The sequence below is a fragment of the Alosa sapidissima genome, chromosome 6 (genome assembly GCF_018492685.1).
Source record: "Alosa sapidissima isolate fAloSap1 chromosome 6, fAloSap1.pri, whole genome shotgun sequence".
NCBI lineage: Eukaryota > Metazoa > Chordata > Actinopteri > Clupeiformes > Clupeidae > Alosa > Alosa sapidissima.
In genome coordinates this window covers 28,329,138-28,349,621 of record NC_055962.1, presented here as the reverse complement: position 1 = coordinate 28,349,621, position 20,484 = coordinate 28,329,138, and the positions used below count along the sequence as shown (strand labels likewise).

The following is a 20,484-nucleotide window of genomic DNA, read 5'->3' as shown; positions in this document are numbered from 1 at the left end:
TACTATTCACTGTGGTATAGACAGAGACAGACTGGCTCGGACAATTGTACAACCGTGCTGCGTGCGCACGGCGACTTGGTCATGTGAAGGTCACTTTGTGGTTGCTTCCTCTGACATCACAGAGGTCTGAACCATACTAGGGTGGTCCGTAACTTGGACTCTGGCCACAGTCAGTCTGACCTGCTTCTGTCCAGAGGGGCTCGCCGCTAGACTGGTGTAAACATGTCGGCTAAAGATCAGAAAAGCCCTAACCCAGGGAGGAAGCGCCCCCGGAATGATGTGGGGAACAAAGTGACTGTTGTTCTCGGGGGACAGTGGGGCGATGAAGGCAAGGGGAAAGTTGTCGACCTGCTTGCGACTGAGTCAGACATTGTGTGCAGATGTCAGGTAACTTGAAGTTACTCAGAAAACGTTATGGCTCAATATGTAGACTGCAAACTACTATGATGCCTACTAACCTACTTCAATTGAGTGAAGAGACTAGCCTATACTACGTTTTCTAAAATGTTTTCTGTTAAGTCGTATGTTTGCAAGTAAAGATAGGGGCTGTGAATGGGTTCTTTAACCTCCTAACGTCCATAACTTCGTCATGGAATTTTTTGAGTGAAGGAACCCAAGAATAATCAGGGATGGGCTACTCACGGTTTCAGGCAGTTAATGTGCAGTTTATCTGTCGCCGTGGTGAAAGCTATTCACTTGAATGATATAATAATGCTAACGACAAAATTAAAATTTCTACTGCTATATTTTCTATAAATATTGGCAAATGACCTTCGCATATACAGGCTGTTGCTATAGCATACTGTGTGTGTTGACTGTTCATTCAAGTACTGTAATGGTATCTGCTTGCTGGCATTTGACCTATCCTCTGACCCTATGATAATGATATCGCAGTCTTAATTCGGTTGTTGATGGTTGAGTTCAACAACCAATCAAATTACATCTCTACCTCGCGTGCTCCTGAGGGTGCCGTGGTCAGGCAAAACGCCTCAAATAGAGTCATGTATGTGGTTTGTATTGCCACAGGGTAGGACCTAGGGGTTGCATATGGTTGTTAGTGTTAGAAGAAAATCCAATCTTTTAGGATGCAGTGATGGTAAAATTCCAATAAGTTTGCAGGAAGGATATTACAGCCATTTCATGTGTGTGTAATACTTCTAAGGGCTACTCAAGAGTTTGAAACAAAATTTGAATAAGGATAATGACATCAGGCTACTCAAATTTAAACTATATTATAGTAGTAGAATATGAAGCAACCAAGTGCAGTAGGCCTATGTCCTGAGTGGAGTCCCTAAGTCTAGATAACAAAATGATGACAAAAATAAAGAAAGCCTTCAGAGGGTGCTGTGTGACCAGAAAACTGATGAATGTTGATGTGATGTGTATTGATTTCATGCATTGTGGAATACAAATCGTCCATCTTCAGACTAACGTCCCAAAAATGAAGATAATTTGTATAGCCTATTCTATTGCTGCAAATCTTCATGTTCTTGTTGCTTTTTACATCTGCCAGACTTTTGAGGTCATTTAACACATTTAATACACCAATACCACTTTAAACGGTATGGAGGGAGGAAGACTGCAACTTTCATTCTTGGTCATTATACAACTAGCCTGGCTGCTAACACTGGGTGCCTACAGTGCAGGGGTTGGTAGGGGGATTCCAGACTCGCTCCGTCTGTCAGCTGTGGGTGGTGTGTGTGGGGTGGGGGGCATTGACGATACATGAGAAGGGCAAGCTGAGATCCCCCTCGCTGTCTGGCTTCACGTTGTCTGCCCTGTTAAAATAACTCTTTCTCTAGGGTAACTTGATGTGGGCCTTCACAGTCTAGCCATAGTCTGGCATCAGAGGAGAAAGAGGAAGGTATAAGGTGGGTGGTGAGGAGGGACAGATAGTCTTAAACAGAAGCAGTTGGGTTTTGGTGACAAACAAAATAATAATTCTGCTGCATCTGCTGTAGGAACTCAGACTCTCTTGGCCTTGACGTTATAATTCAATACTTTGATGACATCCAGGCACCTACTGGCAGCCCATTTCACCTTTTGATTTATGTCCATGTGTTACTGAGACAGCGACACCTAAAAGCTAATTTTCAAAGCAAATTTGAACATACAGTAAGCAGACTCTGGTGGTGTGTTTGTTTACAGACGTTAGCAAACTTTGATTCAATTAGATATTGCTTACAGGAACCAGTGACACTGGTTACTTTGCTTTACTATTTTGGTCACTAACAGCAAATAGAAAAGCCCAGAGCTACAAACCATGTGATCTGATGTGGCACCTGTCAATAAATGCCTTCTGAAATGTTGCGATGTGCATGCAGACATGTTTTCACTTCGCCTTTGATTGTAGCCTAATACCATGGGCAGTTTTCTGTGCTTATTGTCTACTGTAATTTCCCAACTATTAGCTGCGGCTTATACACTGATTTTGCAAAATTTCTTCAGCTAAGAGGTTAATACATGGGGGCAGTTAATATGGTGTTTTGTTTCTTTTAACTTGCATAAAACACTGTCCTGCGGCTTATACACAATGCGGCTAATACACAGGAAATGACTGTACACACCTTTGATGTGCCAGCTTGTGGAAATGGAATGTAGGCTACTGAAGACTTGTTCATATCCTTTTCAGATAAATGTCCCGTTCATTAATAACATCCATTTTTGGATTTCTGAGTTGGACTCCTTACAGTAGAAGTCTAACTATTTGCAACCTCCAGGATGGCCTTAGTTAGGTGTCAAATGGCATGATACTCCCGGCCAGCCGATTCATTACAGCTTTGGTAGTCCTGTGGTCAGTGAGGGCTGTTAATCATCCAGGTTCCCTAAATCATGCATGCTCTGACATGTCCAGTTCACTGGCCAATACCAGTGGCTCGGTCATGAAATAGATGCCACAGCTATTATCACTCTTGCTAGTGCTATTCCACAGTGGTGAGTGGCATTAGGAATTAATGAGGCACAAATGTAGTGGAGGGACTCTTCGGGGCAATATTTGAAGACTCTGTCATGGAATGTTTACAGTACATGTCGTAAGTGTGTCAGTTGGTACATTTCCAATTGTGTCTTGGTCCAGCAAGCAGCAAGTCAGTTGTGTTCTTGATAGCATTTAAATGTACACTATTTTGTTTTTTTAAAAACATGACAGTGCATCTCAGAATCACATTGACTTGTTTAATTTTCACATCAAAATCTACATATTTTACCTTAAATAAATTTCTATGTATATGCAGTGATTAACACGTTGCTCCAAAAACATTGCTCTCGATTTCTTTTAAATGGCCTATCAGTCTCCTGTCATGTTGTATTGCAGGGAGGCAACAATGCGGGTCACACTGTGGTGGTGGATGGGAAGGAGTATGACTTCCACCTCCTGCCCAGCGGCATCATCAACTCCAAAGCCACCTCTTTTATCGGTAGGTATACGGAATCAGATGAGCGTCTCATACAGCTAACGGCTAACATAATAGGCTTGCCAGAAAAAAGAGCAAGCATGTGATGTGGTGTGTCAGCAGAGTTCTATTCTTTGATGTCGAAACTCTCTTTGTTCCTTTAAGGAAATGGAGTTGTCATCCATCTACCTGGATTATTTGAGGAAGGAGATAAAAACGAGAAGAAAGGTAAAAAAAAAAGCCTATTCTAGACTGTACCTAATGGGGGCAAAGCAGCCTATTCTAGACTGTACCTAATGGGGGCAAAGCAGGGGAAATATAACAGTGGATACATTTGACTGGAGCTGGATCAAACATATTTAAGAGATAAGAAAAACTTGTACTGCAAGTAATGATTAGCTTCACTGTTTGAATATGAAATGATGTAATTTTATTTCTTCTTTTTGATGTGCATGGACATATTGTACACTGTTACGAAAGCATCTCTCTGTCATATAATATCCTGCGCAGGTCTCAAAGACTGGGAGAAGAGACTGGTCATCTCAGACAGGGCCCACATAGGTAAGGGACTTCCCTGGCAAGACAAATGATTTGCTCACATGTACAAATGTACAAATGCTGTGCTGAGATGCTCTTCTCTTGTGGACAGTGTTTGACTTTCACCAGGCAGTGGACGGACTGCAGGAGGTGCAGAGGAAAGCCCAGGAAGGGAAGAAGTAAGAAGCCTGGACACAAGTTCAATTAATGTCTACTTGCAGTTTTGTATATAACATTCATTTGACAGTAATCATGGGCATACCAACATCCTGTACAGAGACTATTTAAGCCTAAAGAGTTTTGTTTGTTTAATACAAATGGCACTGTCTACTAGCCTGGGTGAATGTGTAGTTCCCAGACCCCATCTCAATGAGATGAGGTTTGGCGTTAGCCAGGCTAACTGTCTACTGTATTTCAAATGAAATTCAAAAAAAAATTGTGTCAGATTCTCATAGATGTCTATATGTCCTATTTTTTTCTCTCGCAGCATTGGAACCACAAAAAAAGGAATTGGACCGACCTACTCTAGTAAAGCCTCTCGCACTGGCCTGAGAATCTGTGATCTGCTCGCCGACTTTAAAGAGTTTTCAGCCAGGTAGGACACAGTGTATGTTTATTAACGGACCAAGTTATACACAGTACTTGTGCTTGTTTCTTTATTATCACTTAATAAAATATCTGTCAATATTTAACCTCATAACAACACATTTATTGTTGTGATTTAGATTCAAGTTGCTTGCGCAACAGTACCAATCCATGTTCCCTACTCTGGAGGTAGACATCGATGGCCAGCTAAAAAAACTTCAGGTAAGCGGAGGGTCTTTTAAGTGTGTGTCGCCTACTGGTTAGGGGTTCGAGCTTGTAACCGAAGGGTTACCAGTTTGATCCCCGACCAGTAGGAAAAATGTGGGCGGGGGAAGTGGTTCAGCACTGCTCTCTCATGCCCACATCCACGGCTGAAGTGCTCTTGAGTAAGGCACCTAACCCCTCACTGCTCCCTGAGCGCTGCTGTAGCAAGGCAGCTCACTGTGTGTGCTTCACCTCACTGTGTTCACTGTGTGCTCCGTGTGTCTCACTAATTCACAGATGGAATAAATGCAGAGACCAATTTCCTTGTATACACAAGTATACTTGGCCTAGAAACCTGATTTACATTTACATTTACATTTACATTTACATTTACGGTTTGCGAAGAGTCACCTGAGGCCTTGGAAGAGTGAGCACTCTAAGGGCGTACTCACAGTGGGCACGGTTCTCTTGTACGGTTCTCTCCCGTTCTTGATCCGCACTCACACTACATACTATCAAACTATACCCAGGCACGGTTGAGCTGTTGTGCTCTAGAATCTTTGCACAGGAGCGATCAGAAACCCAAGCGTACCGTGCCCGAGCCCATTTCCTCAAGAGTACCGTGCCCGAGCCCACTTCCTCAAGAGTACCGTGCCCGAGTCCACTTCCTCAAGCGTACAGTGCCCAGGTACGGTACGGAGCGATCACACTGGTCAAACAAACCGGACTTTGGGAGTCAAATGTACTTCAGCACGATACGCATGCCATTGTGTGAGTACGCCCTAAATCATGTCCTCAGACCAGTCTCTGTCTTATTTATAGCATCTTATAAATAGCATTATTTCATTTTAAATGAAGGGATGATTTTATCTCATATATACTGGGCTTGACATTCTTATGGCCTAGTAAATTAGATGAAGATGGCATGCACATACCTAGTAAATTAACAGCTCATTTGCACATAGAGGAAAATATGACGCTATATTCAGTGAGGGTGTTTAAGTTATCGATTTCTATCTACAGCTACAACAGTGCAGAGTGCCACTGCCACTACTGGCATACTTGTTATTTTCAACAAGGTAAACAAAAACAATGCTTGAACATTCTATTTGGGCCCCAATCTACTTCCTCTGCATTAAGATAACATATGGAATGTTAAAAAGGAAGTCTTGTGGGGCCAACTATGATGCTGATAATGGAACTCTCTTGAAAGGGTCCATTGTGTGTGTGCTTTTGGATACTTATCTATAAATAACTATTTAGCTTTACTTGGGAAAGAAACCGTTTACCATACTTATTGCAATAACTTATTGCGTGTGGTTCACATATTGCTTGTTGATGTTTGCTATACATCAGACCAGATGTTTGCTATACACAACCAGATGCCTCTCTCTTGCTGTCAACTGTTGATTGTTAGTTGTGAATTCCTTGCCCTCACCCCAGTGGGACTTGCAGTCAGACTCCAGTCCACTTTGTTCTGGGAAGGTCATAGAATTTCTCTCCCCCTCTGCAAAACCCTGCAGGAGTATGCCGAGCGGATTCGGCCCATGGTGCGGGATGGTGTCTATTTCATGTACGAGGCCCTACATGGAGTCCCAAAGAAGATTCTTGTGGAGGGGGCCAATGCTGCCCTGCTTGACATTGACTTTGGTAAGGCAATAGCCTACTTCTGTCTTTCTTGGTGGTGCCTCCACAAAGTCTCTTTGAAGGGACATTACTGTTTCTACTTTGAGCATGGGCCAGGTGTGTGTATGGGTGTGTGTGTGTGTGTGTGTGTGTGTGTGTGTGTGTGTGTGTGTGTGTGCGTGTGTGTGTGTATGTATACATGCAATACATGTGAGCGTGCGTGTGTGTGTGTGTGTGTGTGTATGTATACATGCAATACATGTGAGGAGTGTGGTATGCATGGCCAATAAATATCTTCTGTCCCCTGTGTTTGTGAACGACTTCTCAAATGTTCAAATTCTTGGTTAGAGAGACAAATCTTTGTTTACACCTCTACCCCAACCCTACCCAGTATATACATGAGTCAAAACTACACCAGTCAATATTCAACACTGAAGATGTTGCCATATAGGAGTTTTCCACTTCTCATTCTTAATGTACGTGTAGGTACTTATCCCTTTGTGACATCATCAAACTGCACCGTCGGCGGAGTGTGCACTGGGCTTGGCATTCCTCCACAGAATGTTGGGGATGTTTACGGTGTGGTCAAGGCCTACACCACACGTGTGGGCATCGGTGCATTTCCCACAGAACAGCTTAATGTGAGTGTGATGTGTTAGAATTATGCCTTAATTTTATTTTGATTTTATGAATCCCTACAGAGCCTACATGTAAACATACATTCTTCAGAGTGTTCTTGACATAAAACTGGTCTAGTGTAATATTTTCTGTTTTGCAATATATTTCTAATTTTTTTTTTTTTTGTAATGCTACATTGTGTTGCTTGTTGTTGCTTGCTTGTTTCGCTGGAACTGTACTTGAGTAGCTTCACATAACATAGTGTGTTTTACAACATTTCAATGGCCGCACTTAGCCTTAGCGCACTCCAGTGTTAGCAAGACTGTCAGGACACTCCAGATCCAAAATAGTGTGACACTGTCAAACACTTGAGATGAGTGACTATGTCATGTGACCATATTTAGGGGGAGAGTTTTTATATAGGATGGCCTTTCAGTTGTAGATAGTAAGATGTTTGTCCCCGACACTGCTGGCATCATTAGGCCCTTCCCAGCTGTCACTCAAAACACGGGCTATCCCATGATACGTCAGGTGACGGAGCACCCGAATGCTTCTTTTACCACAGCTCAGATTTAGAGGCCAGCACACAACAAGCCAGTGTTGACAGGCCAGTGTGTGAGTCTCTTTTAAAAGTCTCAAGCCCAGCTGTGTGTGATCACCTTACATCTCAGCACCTTGTAAATAGCTGCTGATCTGGGAACAATAAATGCTTGAATGTTATTCTCCATATTTACTGTAAATCACTTTGGATCATGAATAAATGTACAGTTATGTGCACGATTGGTCATGTTTCGATTTGAAATTGAATGTGCAGTGTTCCCAATGCATTGATATTATGGGATTAACAGCTATTGTAAGGATTTTGAGCTTTATTCAATTTTTTTTTTACAACACACTGCTATTAACTGCTATTCTGCATATAACTGTAATTCTACCAGTGGTGGCTAGCGTTGGCGCTAACATGCTAACATACCATTTCCCTCTGTCTGCTTTTCTGCTATGACGCAGGACATGGGGGAGCTGCTTCAGACCAGGGGTCACGAGGTGGGGGTGACCACCGGTAGGAAGCGGCGCTGCGGTTGGCTGGACCTGGTTATCCTGCGCTACGCCCACATGATCAACGGTTTCACAGCGTCAGTGCAGGATGCAAACTTCTTTTCCTACTACCCCCCCACCCCACCCCCCCAATCGACAGACTATTTGAGAGTAAAAGTTTAGCTAATTTTAAGTGTTACGTGGACATTGGGATGTCCATGTGTGATTTGTTTTTGTTGCCCTTTTTTTCAGACTGGCTTTAACTAAACTTGATATCCTTGATGTGATGGATGAGATCAAAGTTGGAGTGGCCTACAAAATCAACGGCAAACGAATCCCATACTTTCCAGGTACTATCTTACAGAATGATTCAGATGTTTTTGAGTCAGAGTAAATAGCACATTCCCACATCTTCCTTAAGTCTATCACATACTGACTTGACACAAGTTGAGTCTATGCCTGAGAGAATAATCCCATTGCATGCAGTGTAGTACCTTCAAGACAGCTGCTTATTTTTCTTTCCATTTTTTTGCAAGCGAAAATAGCTGTTTATTTGGGCATTTACATAAGCAAAAGTGATTTCTCCTTGTAGTTAATCTTGAGAAATCACTGACTAAATTGTTGGCAAGGTTTTCTTCTCTGATAGTCTGATGTCATGAAATCTTCTCTTTTTCCTCATCAGCCAACATGGAGATTCTTCAGAAGGTGGAGGTGGAGTACGAGAAGCTGGCGGGGTGGAAGAGCGACACCTCGCCATGCAGGAAGTGGGATGACCTGCCGCCCAAGGCCCAGAATTACATCCGCTTCGTGGAAAACCAGGTCGGAGTTCCAAGTAAGTAGAGTTCCTAGAAGAAAAAGCCCCGTCTGTGAGTGTGATCCCAGGAAGCTAGCGCAGAGTAGAGTGTGCATTAAAGAACAAGTAAGATGCCATTCCAATAGGGACCAGTGTAGGGGGAAGATGATTTATGTAAAAAAAGGGTCTACTGTATATCCTGTTGATGTACTTTTCATTCACTGTTACACTTGCAAAAAAGGCATTCTATCAAAGCAAGATTGAGAGCGCCACTGACAGTAGAAAACTTTTTTCTACTTTCAAATCTCTTCTCAATCCTCCACCACCACCATCAACTACTTCACTGTCAGCAAATGACTTTGCAACATTTTTCACTGAAAAAGTTGCTAAAATAAGTGCTCAGTTTGATGCTCCTATAAGGAGGGCTTTGCCTTGTGTTAGTATGACCGCATCATTTGACTCTTTCTCTCCTCTTGATGAGGAAGCAGTCTCTCAATTGCTTCAGCGATGTCGTCCAACAACATGCCCATTAGATCCTGTCCCGTCCACTCTTCTACAGTCTATCTCACCCGCTGTTCTACCAGCAGTCACACATGTATTTAATGCTTCACTCAGTTCTGGAATAGTTCCTTATTCTTTTAAACAGGCTAGGGTTACACCTCTGCTAAAGAAAAGTACACTTAATCCAACTGAGGTGAAGAACTACAGACCAGTCTCCCTTCTTCCTTTCTTGTCAAAGGTTTTGGAGAAAGTGGTCTTCAAGCAAGTTTGTGACTTTCTTCATCAGAATAATCTACTAGACCCTATGCAGTCTGGTTTCAAGAGTGGTCATTCTACTGAAACTGCTCTTCTGTCTGTGACTGAAGCATTGAGAGTAGCTAAGTCCTCTGCTCAGTCATCAGTATTAATTCTACTAGATTTATCTGCAGCCTTCTCCTATCTATACTATCTGAACTGGGAATTTCTGGAAAAACTCTTGACTGGTTTGAATCTTACCTTAAAGGGCGTTCTTTCAACGTGTCTTGGCAGGGACAGATATCTAAGTCTCATGACCTCACCACAGGTGTGCCTCAGGGATCAGTATTAGGACCCTTGCTTTTCTCTATTTACACCACTTCCTTAGGTGATACCATTCGCTCCCATGGATTTGACTATCACTGTTATGCAGACGACACTCAACTTTACCTGTCTTTCCCACCTGATGACTCTAGTGTTTCCCACCGGATTTCTGCATGCCTTAAGGATATTTCAGCCTGGATGAAAGATCGGCACCTTCAGCTTAATCTCTCAAAAACAGAGTTTTTGGTGTTTCCAGCTAAAACAGCTATTCCCCAACAGATTAACATCCAGCTTGACTCAACTTCACTGACCCCAACTAGATCGGCACGAAACTTGGGCGTTGTAATTGATGACTGACTTAACTTCTCTGAGCATATAGCTTCTATTGCAAAATCATGTCGGTTTATGCTTTACAACATTAGGAAGATTCCACACAACTTCTTGTTCAGACCATGGTCATCTCTAAGCTGGACTATTGTAATTCACTATTAGCTGGCTTACCCGCTTGTGTAACAAGATCATTACAGCTGATTCAAAATGCTGGAGCACGCCTGGTCTTCAATCAGCCAAAGAGGACACATGTAACTCCTCTCCTAGTTACTCTCCATTGGCTCCCTATAGTAGCCAGAATTAAATTTAAATCTCTCACTTTGGCCTATAGGACACTAACTAGATCTGCTCCTAGTTATTTTAATTCAATAATCAAGCCTTACATCCCCAACCGCCCACTGCGGTCTTCTGGTGAGCGTATGTTGTGTCGACCAGTCATGAAAACTGGGTCTAATTCCAGACTCTTTTCTTCAGTGGTTCCATGTTGGTGGAATGAACTGCCCAGTGCTCTCCGTTCCTGTGGTAGTTTTGGGTCGTTTAAGAGGGGTCTAAAGACATTCCTATTCAACATATACTTAGTTGTTTAAGCGCTTATGTGTTATGGTTTATATAATGTTGTTTTATTTTAATTGGGCTGTTAATTAATTTGACATTATTGTTTATTATTGATATTCTCCTTAATGTAGTCTTAGCATGTCATTGTTTTTATATTATTGATTGAATTGACATTATTGTTTTATTATTGCCTTTCCCCTTTTTTACATTGCTTTTTATTAGGCTATTGCTTGAATTGATATTATTGTGTACTACAACTATTCTCCTTACTATATTTGACCTACATTTTAATCTGTTCCCTGTTCAATTTTAAATATTATTATGTTGTTTTGTATTTATGTGTCGCTTTGGACAAAGGCGTCTGCTAAATCCATAACCATAACCATAACCATACTATTTATTATCATATTCAAAGTTATTTTTGTGTCCGCTGGGAAAATATGTCGGTTTATTTTGACAACCATTATTTTGGTGGGGCTCTGTTGGGACCTCTCTACCCTTCCATGTGGAAAGAGGAGTTGGGATGGGGGTGGGTTGTAATGTTGCTTGGGAACGTAGGTTAAAGCAGTTTAAATAAGGTGAATGTATGTAGCCAATTGCAGCCTATTGTAATGTGTGTGTATGCGAGGGATTGGCTGAGCTGTCAGCTGGTTAAGGTCAGCTGATTGAAACTTGACCGTGACTTCTTGGCCTGGCTGAAGTAATGCTCTGCTTAATTCAGAGGTGCTAACCTTGCTTTATTCTTTCCCTCTTTTTCCAGTCAAATGGGTTGGAGTCGGAAAGTCCAGAGAATGCATGATTCAGCTGTTCTAGGGATTCCAAGAACACCCAGTGGTTCATGCACCCCCCCCTCTCTCTTTCTTTCTCTCTCTCTCTCTCTCTCCCTCCCTCCCTCCCTCTCTCTCTCGCTCTCCCTCTCTCTCCTAGTCCATCCATCCATCCATGGTGCTGCTCAGGATATATTTGATATAGACTCCCTTTGTTGTTCCTGTAAAGTGTGAGTTTCTGTTTTGTTTTTGGTGAAACAGAACATAAACAAAACAAAAGTAAAAAGATGACCATGGTGACCTTCGACCTGTGATTCGTTCACAATACATGCAATACATCTATTGATGCTCTCATTGTTAGACCAAAACTACTAAAAGCGCAACATGTTGGGCAAACGCTGTTTACTGATACTTGCCAACTCCTTGCCTGATGCCTTGCCCCATTCAGATAAAATCAAGTTAATTGCATGTGTTATCTTTGAGTTACTGCCAATATGCCGTACAGATTCAAGGATACATATTGTACATTGCACATGACTTACTGTGTCTAAATGCCATAACCCTGGGGGTAAACAATGTGTGGCCATCTTTTTCTATGCTACTGCAAAGTTTATGTCTGATAAGTGCTATTTGGCCATGTGTGCATATTGTTTCCAAAAATAATGCCATAGTCTCATAAACCTATATTTGTCAAGAATTTAATTGGCCTAATGTGTAGCGACATTTTGTCAGTATTGTAATTTGCACGACTAAGTTTATTAATTTTCCCTGTCTTGCATAACACTTGTTTTAAGACTTGAAAACCCCTGGCCAGTATTTATGTTCATTAATTTACATGCATATGAACCTACAATTCTTTTTTTGCACCTTGATAATCTTGTAATAACTTTATGCTGTTTTTGAGTATCTGTCTGTAAAATCATTTGACTTGATTTAATAACAGTTTGACTTATTTTAAGTCGTTTCATCATGAAAAAAAGCACATTTGGCTGCCAGTGTGTTAAACAAATTTGTCTTAAAAACAAGCAAATTTGGCTGCCAGTGCATTGAGCAAATTTGTCTTGATAAGACTCCTTAAAATAAGTCAAAGTCTTATTAAATGAAGTCAAAATGACTAATAAGATTAATGAAACTTGGTTAGATTTTCTTTTTTGCATAGCATATGACAGCCTGGCAGTGGTGCATTATGTGGATGTGTCACAGAGCCTTACTGTACACCATGAAACCTGTCTAGTGGGGTATTTCCACCAGTGGGGAAGTGTACATTTATTTCACCCTGTAATCTTCCTCGCCAGAGTTTCCACTTTTTGCTGTGCAAATAAACCTGATGCACACCAGAATACCCGAATGGTTTGGATTCTCTGTGACTGATTGAAGACATACAGCTCATTATAAGATATGTTAAGTTTAGTAATGTGGAGGAGGGAATAAACAAGGGAACAAGTAAATGTAAAATATGCTCCCATATTTTATAATATTTTGTATAATTTATGAAAAGAAACTGGAGGCCATTTCTCTACTCGCCTTCATATCAATGCTAGGAATTCTTTTCTCCATAAGGTGGCGCAATTAGGTCTTTAGGGACCAGTCAGAAAGTGCAAGGTAAGTTCTCATATGGAGAGTTGCCACACAGTTTCTCCAAAACTAAGTGCAAAATCTCAGAAATTAAATTACTACATTTTATGACACATATACATTTTGAGTCAGCATCTTGTTCACCTAGTCACTCGAAACTGAAGTGAGCTCAATTTTACCAGACACACCCTTCAAAAGTAAATATAAAATTAAGCATTTAATTTCATAAGTATACTTTCTAAAGAATAAAAGGGTTGCTATGTCTGTAATTGGATGATTTGGCCAAAGTCATAGGTTGAACTAGCCTTGAGGATTAGCCCTAATATGTATGAGACACAGGCTCACAAACACAATTATATATTTACTTTTAATATTAAACCTGCTGAGACACAACAATACTACCAAGAATACTACCAGTTATCTGTGGAAGACGAAGGTCAAGAAACAAGGTCAGACAAACATTACCCTCCCCTGCAGCAAATTAAGATAGTATCGACTGACCAAGAGTTCAGTGGTACACAACTGACATTGAATGAAATCCACATCCTGGGCAAACAGTTTTAGACCTCTTTTTGTTGTTTTATAGTGTACCCCCCTATGCCCACATCCAAAAATTACAGACAAATTCCAACAAAATAAGGGAGACCATCAATACACTGAGTGAGCATCAGATTTCTCCTGGGCTATGGAAAGGTGCCATTTTGGGCCTATTTTTGCTACAAGCTGATTTTATCCATTAATTACATGCTGCCTATATGCATAAAAGATACATGGTAAGTTTAGATTTAGGATACGAAGTTGACTTGATTTTCTTTATGCTTATTGGGTGTTTGTGTTCATTTTGTGTATCTATTATCTTAAAACATAATTTTATTCAAAATGTGCCTTGCAAAGGTAGGCCTCCAGGAACTGGTAAATCAGGGACTGATTAAAGGGAATTCATACTGGAATTGATTTTAAATGACATACTGGAAGTTGTGAGTAAGTCTCATGCAGAAAACTGAAAAAGAATAAACCTTTCAGCCCGATCCTATGAGCAACGGACCCTTTCTCTCCTCCAAGGTGACTGTTTGCTCGCATCCTGTTGGTGGCTCAGGGGTACTGTGAGAGTAAGGTCACCTACCTGACACTGCTTTCTTGGAGATCACATGATTTAGAGTAAAGACACAGATGGTAGTCGAGAGCGAGGGCGTGTGGAAGAGGAGGTCTAGTATGCAGTGAGCTTTCAGTGCAAAATGAATCGGCGGAGTAGGCTCACCACGACGCACTCGCGATTTCAGTGTGCAGTCAGAGCAGAGCGTGGGTGTTTGACTCCACACTGCCCACTTCCCAGAGTGCTCCAGTCATTCTGAGAAGACATGAGTGGCGTGGCGCCTACCAGAAGAGGCAGAACTACAAATGGTATGAACGACTCAAAACATTAACCAGATATGAAACAAGATCATCAACGTGTTTCTCAACAACTTACACATCCTTAATGTCCAGTTTAAACTTTTACTGTACTACTTACTGATATTATCATCAGCATCTTCTCAACAAACCAAATCACAGTTTTATTTCTGGATGCTGATTAGGTAGTAAGACATGTTATGGTATGGTATGATCTGAAAGCATGGCATAATAAGATTTTGAAAGATGCTTTCTAGGTCAAACAAAAAAAAAAACAAGCTAAAATAAATACAGTAAAATGGTATGAATTGACAAAATGACATCCATTTGGAGACATGCTTGTGTGACCTCATGAAACTCTCAACGTCGCCAAATAGCTGCTGCAGACACTAAAGGACATCAATAAGACCACAAAATGTCAGACATTGTGTAATATCAGGAATGGAGGCCATGAGAAAACATGGTTATCTGAAACCTGGCATGTCAATCACAACCACTGCATAACCACAGGGTGACCTGTCTCTGTGAGTAGCTATGCATGTATTCAAGATGCATTTCCATTCTGCTGACCACCATGACCTTTGAAATAAGCTTGAACCTGCCCACAGAAACAAGCTGTTGTTGAGGGGTTTGAAAACGCTACTAATAAAGTGGGAATTCCTTCTCTCCTACGACACCAGGAAACTTGATTGGGGGTGTATGTGTATGTGTGGGGGGGGTGACATCTGTCAACAGACCCATCTCCGTAACACTCATACCGAACTGCCAAATAACATAACTACCCTTTAGAAACATTGAGTCACCAACCATACGATTATGACAAAATATTTTGGACTGGGTTTGGTGCGTGTCTTACTCAGATTGATTAGGCATTTCGATAGATTCACTTTGTAAGTGTGGGTGTCGTGCACAATCTTTTATTGCATCATGTGTTATCTTGGTCACATTCATGTCTGTGTATTTAGTCCTTGTTGTTCACTTAGTCAACACCACCTTACTGCATACAGCACACTTTTGAGTTTGACTTTATGCCATGGGTAGATGTCTTCATCAAAGTCGCACAGTCGAGTAGAAGACTGTTAAGGTCACTACTGGCTTGGTTTTGCCATGCAAGCTCACTTGTTGTGGAAATCCGCCAGACAAACACTGCGCTGTAGAAAGCAACCTCTGCAGTCTGCACAGAAAGGTTATCTGTCGATCCGAATCAGTACGAGATACCTGTCAAGCAGTGGCAGCCACCAGAGTGTAATCTTTGAATGCAGAAACAGGAAAATGGTGTTCAGCACCACATGGCACTCAGAACTCTACAAGTGCTTGCACAATCACACACACACACACACACACACACACACACACACACCTCAAACCACAGACAACTTTCACAATCTTATATTTCCGACTACTCACAGTTTCCTCTGAGGCAGGATGCTGGAAGAGATCTGAAACTCAGAGACTGAACTCCTCATTTGAATTACTGAAAAGAGGAACAGAGATGACGCTGCACTCTCAGGAGAAGGGGGACGGAGGGTGGAAGGTTGGGGTGAATTGTACAGCAATGAGTGGGAGGGACATTTTCATACAGACAAAGAGCTATTGATGGGCACCCTCTTATTTTCTCCTTTACTTTCAACTGACTAAACACACACACACACACACACACGCACACACACACGTTTATGGAGCACTCTTGGTACAGTTGTGTTCGAATAAATAGCAGTGTATTCACTGTGAATACAAGTGAATAAAGTGTAAAATCACACATCAAACATTCCACATTGAATTCCAAATCAAATTATTAACAAATTATTTTTCAAGTCTGCATTTTTACAGAAACGAAAGAAAAGGAATATTAGTCTGTTAAAAGAAAATAGCACTATTGACATTTTTCTCTTCAACCTCAAACAGTTGACATAAACTGAATATTTTTTTCAAGATTTAGCTTCACTTTAAATCACTGAACTAATATTTAGCCGAAGAACCATTGTTCTGCGTTGCATAGAATCAACCAACTTCTGGCACCTATGAACGCGTATTTCAGAAAGAATTAATTGTTCCACAGTTCCTGTTTTGCTTCAGAAACGGCATTGTTAATGTCACCCCACAAGTTTTCAATGGGGGTTGAGGTCAGGCGTTTGAGCTGGCCACTCCATTACTTCAATCGTTTATGTCTGGAGCCAAGATTTCACTCACTTGTGTGTTTGGGGTCGCTGTCTTGTTGAAACCCCCATTTCAGGGGCATTGAGTAATGCACAAATTTACACATATACTGTACAAGGATTTTGATGTATTGAAACTGATCCATGACCCCTGGTATACGATAAACTCTTGGGGCAGCCATGGCCTACTGGTTAGCGCTTCGGACTCGTAACCTGAGGGTTGCCGGTTCGAACTTCGACCAGTAGGCACGGCTGAAGTGCCCTTGAGCAAGACACCTAACCCCTCACTGCTCCCGGAGCACCGCTGTTGTTGCAGGCAGCTCACTGCGCCGGGATTAGTGTGTGCTTCACCTTACTGTGTGTTCACTGTGTTCACTGTGTGCTGAGTGTGTTTCACTAATTCACGGATTGGGATAAATGCAGAGACCAAATTTCCCTCATGGGATCAAAAGAGTATATATACTATACTATACTAAACAGGTCTAACACTGTAGTAGAAACATGCCCATACCATTATTTTTGCACCATCATGCTTCACAGTGTACTATTATTACATTACATTTAGCAGACACTTCTTGACCATAGTATAACTTCAATTCAGTACCTGGGGGTCGTCTGACATACAGCTGTGTTCAAACAACTACTAAGAAAGTGAAGTGGTGCAAAAATCATGGTATGGGGATGCTTTTCATACTGCAGTGTTGGACATCTTTATCGTATACCAGGGGTTTCTTTGTTTCCTGTAAAAAATAATGTGGACTTGATAATTGGTAATAATTTGAAATGGAATTGAATGTGAATGTTTCCATTACATTTGAAATATGGACCAAAACATAATGTCCCAGAGATGTTCTATTGGATTAAGTGAGGGGAGTGTGGAGAACAGTCAACGGTATCAATTCATTCATCCTCCAGGAACTGCCTGCACACTCTCGCCACATGTGGCCGGCCATTGTTGTGCACCAGGAGGAACCCAGGGGCCTCTGCACCAGTACAGGGTCAGACAATGGGTCTGAAGATTTCATCCTGGCACCTAAGAGCAGTGAGGGTGTAGTTGTCTTGCCTGTAGAGGTCTTTGCGTCCCTCCAAGGATATGCCTCCCCAGACCATCACTGACCTACCACCAAACCGGTCATGCTGAACGATGTTGCAGGCAGCATAACATTCTCCACGACATCTCAAGACTCTTTCACGTCTGTCACGTGTTCAGGGTGAACCTACTCTCATCTGTAAAAAGCACAGGGTGCCAGTGGCGGACATGCCAATTGAGCGCCATACTGCAAAAACAGCTTATCTAATAAAATCTAACCAAGTGTTATTATTACTGCCACTAGCAGTCATAGGTCATAGGTCATAGTCAGTCTTCCCACTTCCCAGTAATTTTGTGTCAACAATTATCACGAAACTTGGTGGGCATGTAACCCCACAAGGATGACACGGAACTATTGATTTTCGTTTTGATCCGCCGCCCACATTATGGATGTAATGATCAAAGCCCTTCTGTTTCTGTAGACTGTCAACTAGGGATTCACCAATAGGTCACATCAGTCTCAGCCAATATCAGCCTTGTTGACTGATATTGCACATTAATATGACATTTACTGATACCAGTTTGTGATGTTTGTATTATTTTGCATCAATTCTGCACAAGGTCAATGTTGTGCTACGAAGGTCTGAAAGACTTGACAATAGTTTATGAATAGCTTTGTTTCCACTCTACTAAAGGGTATAATTAACAACAACAACCCAGTAAACAAAGAAAAAAACATCGGTATCGGCTCAGAATTTCACAATCGGTGCATCCCTACCGTCAATTAATGGTGTTAATGGGCGTTTGTCATAAACTTGGTTCTCCAGATCTACTTCCGTTTTTGTGAGGAATACCTAGATCACTCCACAGTCACACATGCTAAGGTAAAATGCATATCCTTGTTTTTTTTTTTTTTAAGTATATTTTTTGGGCTTTATGCCTTTAATGATAGGACAGTGGAGAGTGACAGGAAGTGAAAGGGAGAGAGAGAGCAGGGGTGGGATCCGGAAAGGACCACGGGGCGGGAATCAAACCTGGGTCGCCGGCGTACGGTGCAGGAGCCCCAGCCAGTTGCGCCACAGCTGGGGTCAATGCATATCCTTGTTGAGAAATACATAAGCAAGCTACTAGCGTGCTGCCATGGAATTCCATATGCATTCCCAACGGAGGGCTTGCAGACACAAAATACTGTGCTAGTGAGTGGCTGGGACATTTTGTCATTTATCTGTCAGTGGCTGATATTTATATTGGGAAAAGTTGACCTCTGTTCTTATGTATGTAATGTATGTACAGACAGACAGACAGAGACACACACCACCCTGTGCAATACAAAGACACTGAACCATAGGCATTTGTAACAGTTGTTTTCATGTATTTAAATTAATATCAATGCTTCTTTGTTGTATAATCAAAAACAAGTCTAAAACAAGGGATAGTAAGAGTAGAAACAAGAATAACATTAGTTTAATCGTACTTCATTCAAACATATTCCAAAATCCCCCACACTCCCTCAACCTGTCTTTCCTTCACATTCTTTAGAAAAGGGTGAGGAAGAAGCCCCAGAAAGCAGAAAGTAACAAAACTCTGGGCGCCATTCACATAAGGAGAGGAGCGAACACACACACACACACACACACACACACACACACACACACACACACACACACACACACACACACACACACACACACACACACACACACACACACTCTCTCTCAGAGAGTGATGAATCATTTGACAAACAGCAAAGGACATCATCCAAATCAAAGCAAAAGGTCTGGTAGATGGCACAGCTACAGTACAGTATGGTAGATCAAAGTGTTAACATCAGCAAGAGTTTCCAAATGTAAGGATATTAAATAATGTGAAAACAAAAAACATTTGTAAACAAATATTTAAAATGACATATCAAAAACTACACACCATATTCCACCCTACTTGCATAGTAATTCCAAAAAAAAAAAAAGGGTCAGGACTCTGATCTAATAATTTCACTTTTAGGAAGGGTTGCACTTCACTTCACGTGCAATAATCCAGTTTAAGGATTCAGGAATACCAAACATCATTTTTAGTAAATGCCACATGAATTAAACAGTAACATTATAACATTATTTTCTAATGCTTGCGTTGCCTCCACAACAACCTCTGTTCAAACTGTAATGGGCTCGAATTTTGTCACGTGATGCCATCTATTCCAAGGTGAGAATACCAAGCGAAGATCTATATTAGTGTCATTAGCGGGTTTCATTTGGTTTGATTTTAAAGCTAGTCAAGAAAGATCAAATTATCTAATAGTCATTCACCTACTCCAACATGTGCGTAGCCTGATTGCTACTAAGCTGTAATTCACACTAATAATATGCTTATGAGAATACAGTGGAGGGAAAGTTATTAAAACCCATAGGCCTAGTCCTTTATGGTTTCACTCACACTCTCTCTCACACACACACACACAGTCTGATGTCATCAAGACATGATACACCACTCTGTGTTCTATTCTCACAGTTCTATTCCATTCAACAACTCAAGTCTACCTACTTGCTTTGCTCTGCAGCTATGCAGCTGCATACTGCTAGGTGTGTACCTGGTATAATATAAAGGTATAACATAAATATAATCCTAACTCTGCCATATGCAACACAATTAAGACCCCTTTGTTCAAGCAAGGCTCACCTGTTTATACACAGTTATATTATGCAGTGACTAGTAACATAACCACCCGACACATGAATTAAAAACAAAAGTTTAAGGATGGGGAAAGTCTTTCTGATTATTAACCCATTTATTATAGGTTTTAACCTTTTAACCTACCCCAAAACGCCTCACAGGTTCC

At 41.3% G+C, this 20,484-nt stretch overlaps 1 protein-coding gene across 1 annotated transcript; it reads left to right on the top strand.

Annotated features, from left to right (window-relative positions):
• Positions 1-119: 119 nt before the first annotated feature.
• Positions 120-12,841, top strand: LOC121711028 (adenylosuccinate synthetase isozyme 1 B). Its single transcript, XM_042094301.1, has 13 exons — positions 120-387; positions 3,314-3,416; positions 3,558-3,620; positions 3,903-3,953; positions 4,042-4,108; positions 4,417-4,524; positions 4,655-4,736; positions 6,242-6,368; positions 6,831-6,985; positions 7,971-8,095; positions 8,250-8,347; positions 8,680-8,829; positions 11,495-12,841. The coding sequence occupies exons 1-13, from the start codon at positions 223-225 to the stop codon at positions 11,545-11,547; spliced, it is 1,347 nt and encodes a 448-aa protein (XP_041950235.1). The 5' UTR covers positions 120-222; the 3' UTR covers positions 11,548-12,841.
• Positions 12,842-20,484: the final 7,643 nt, after the last annotated feature.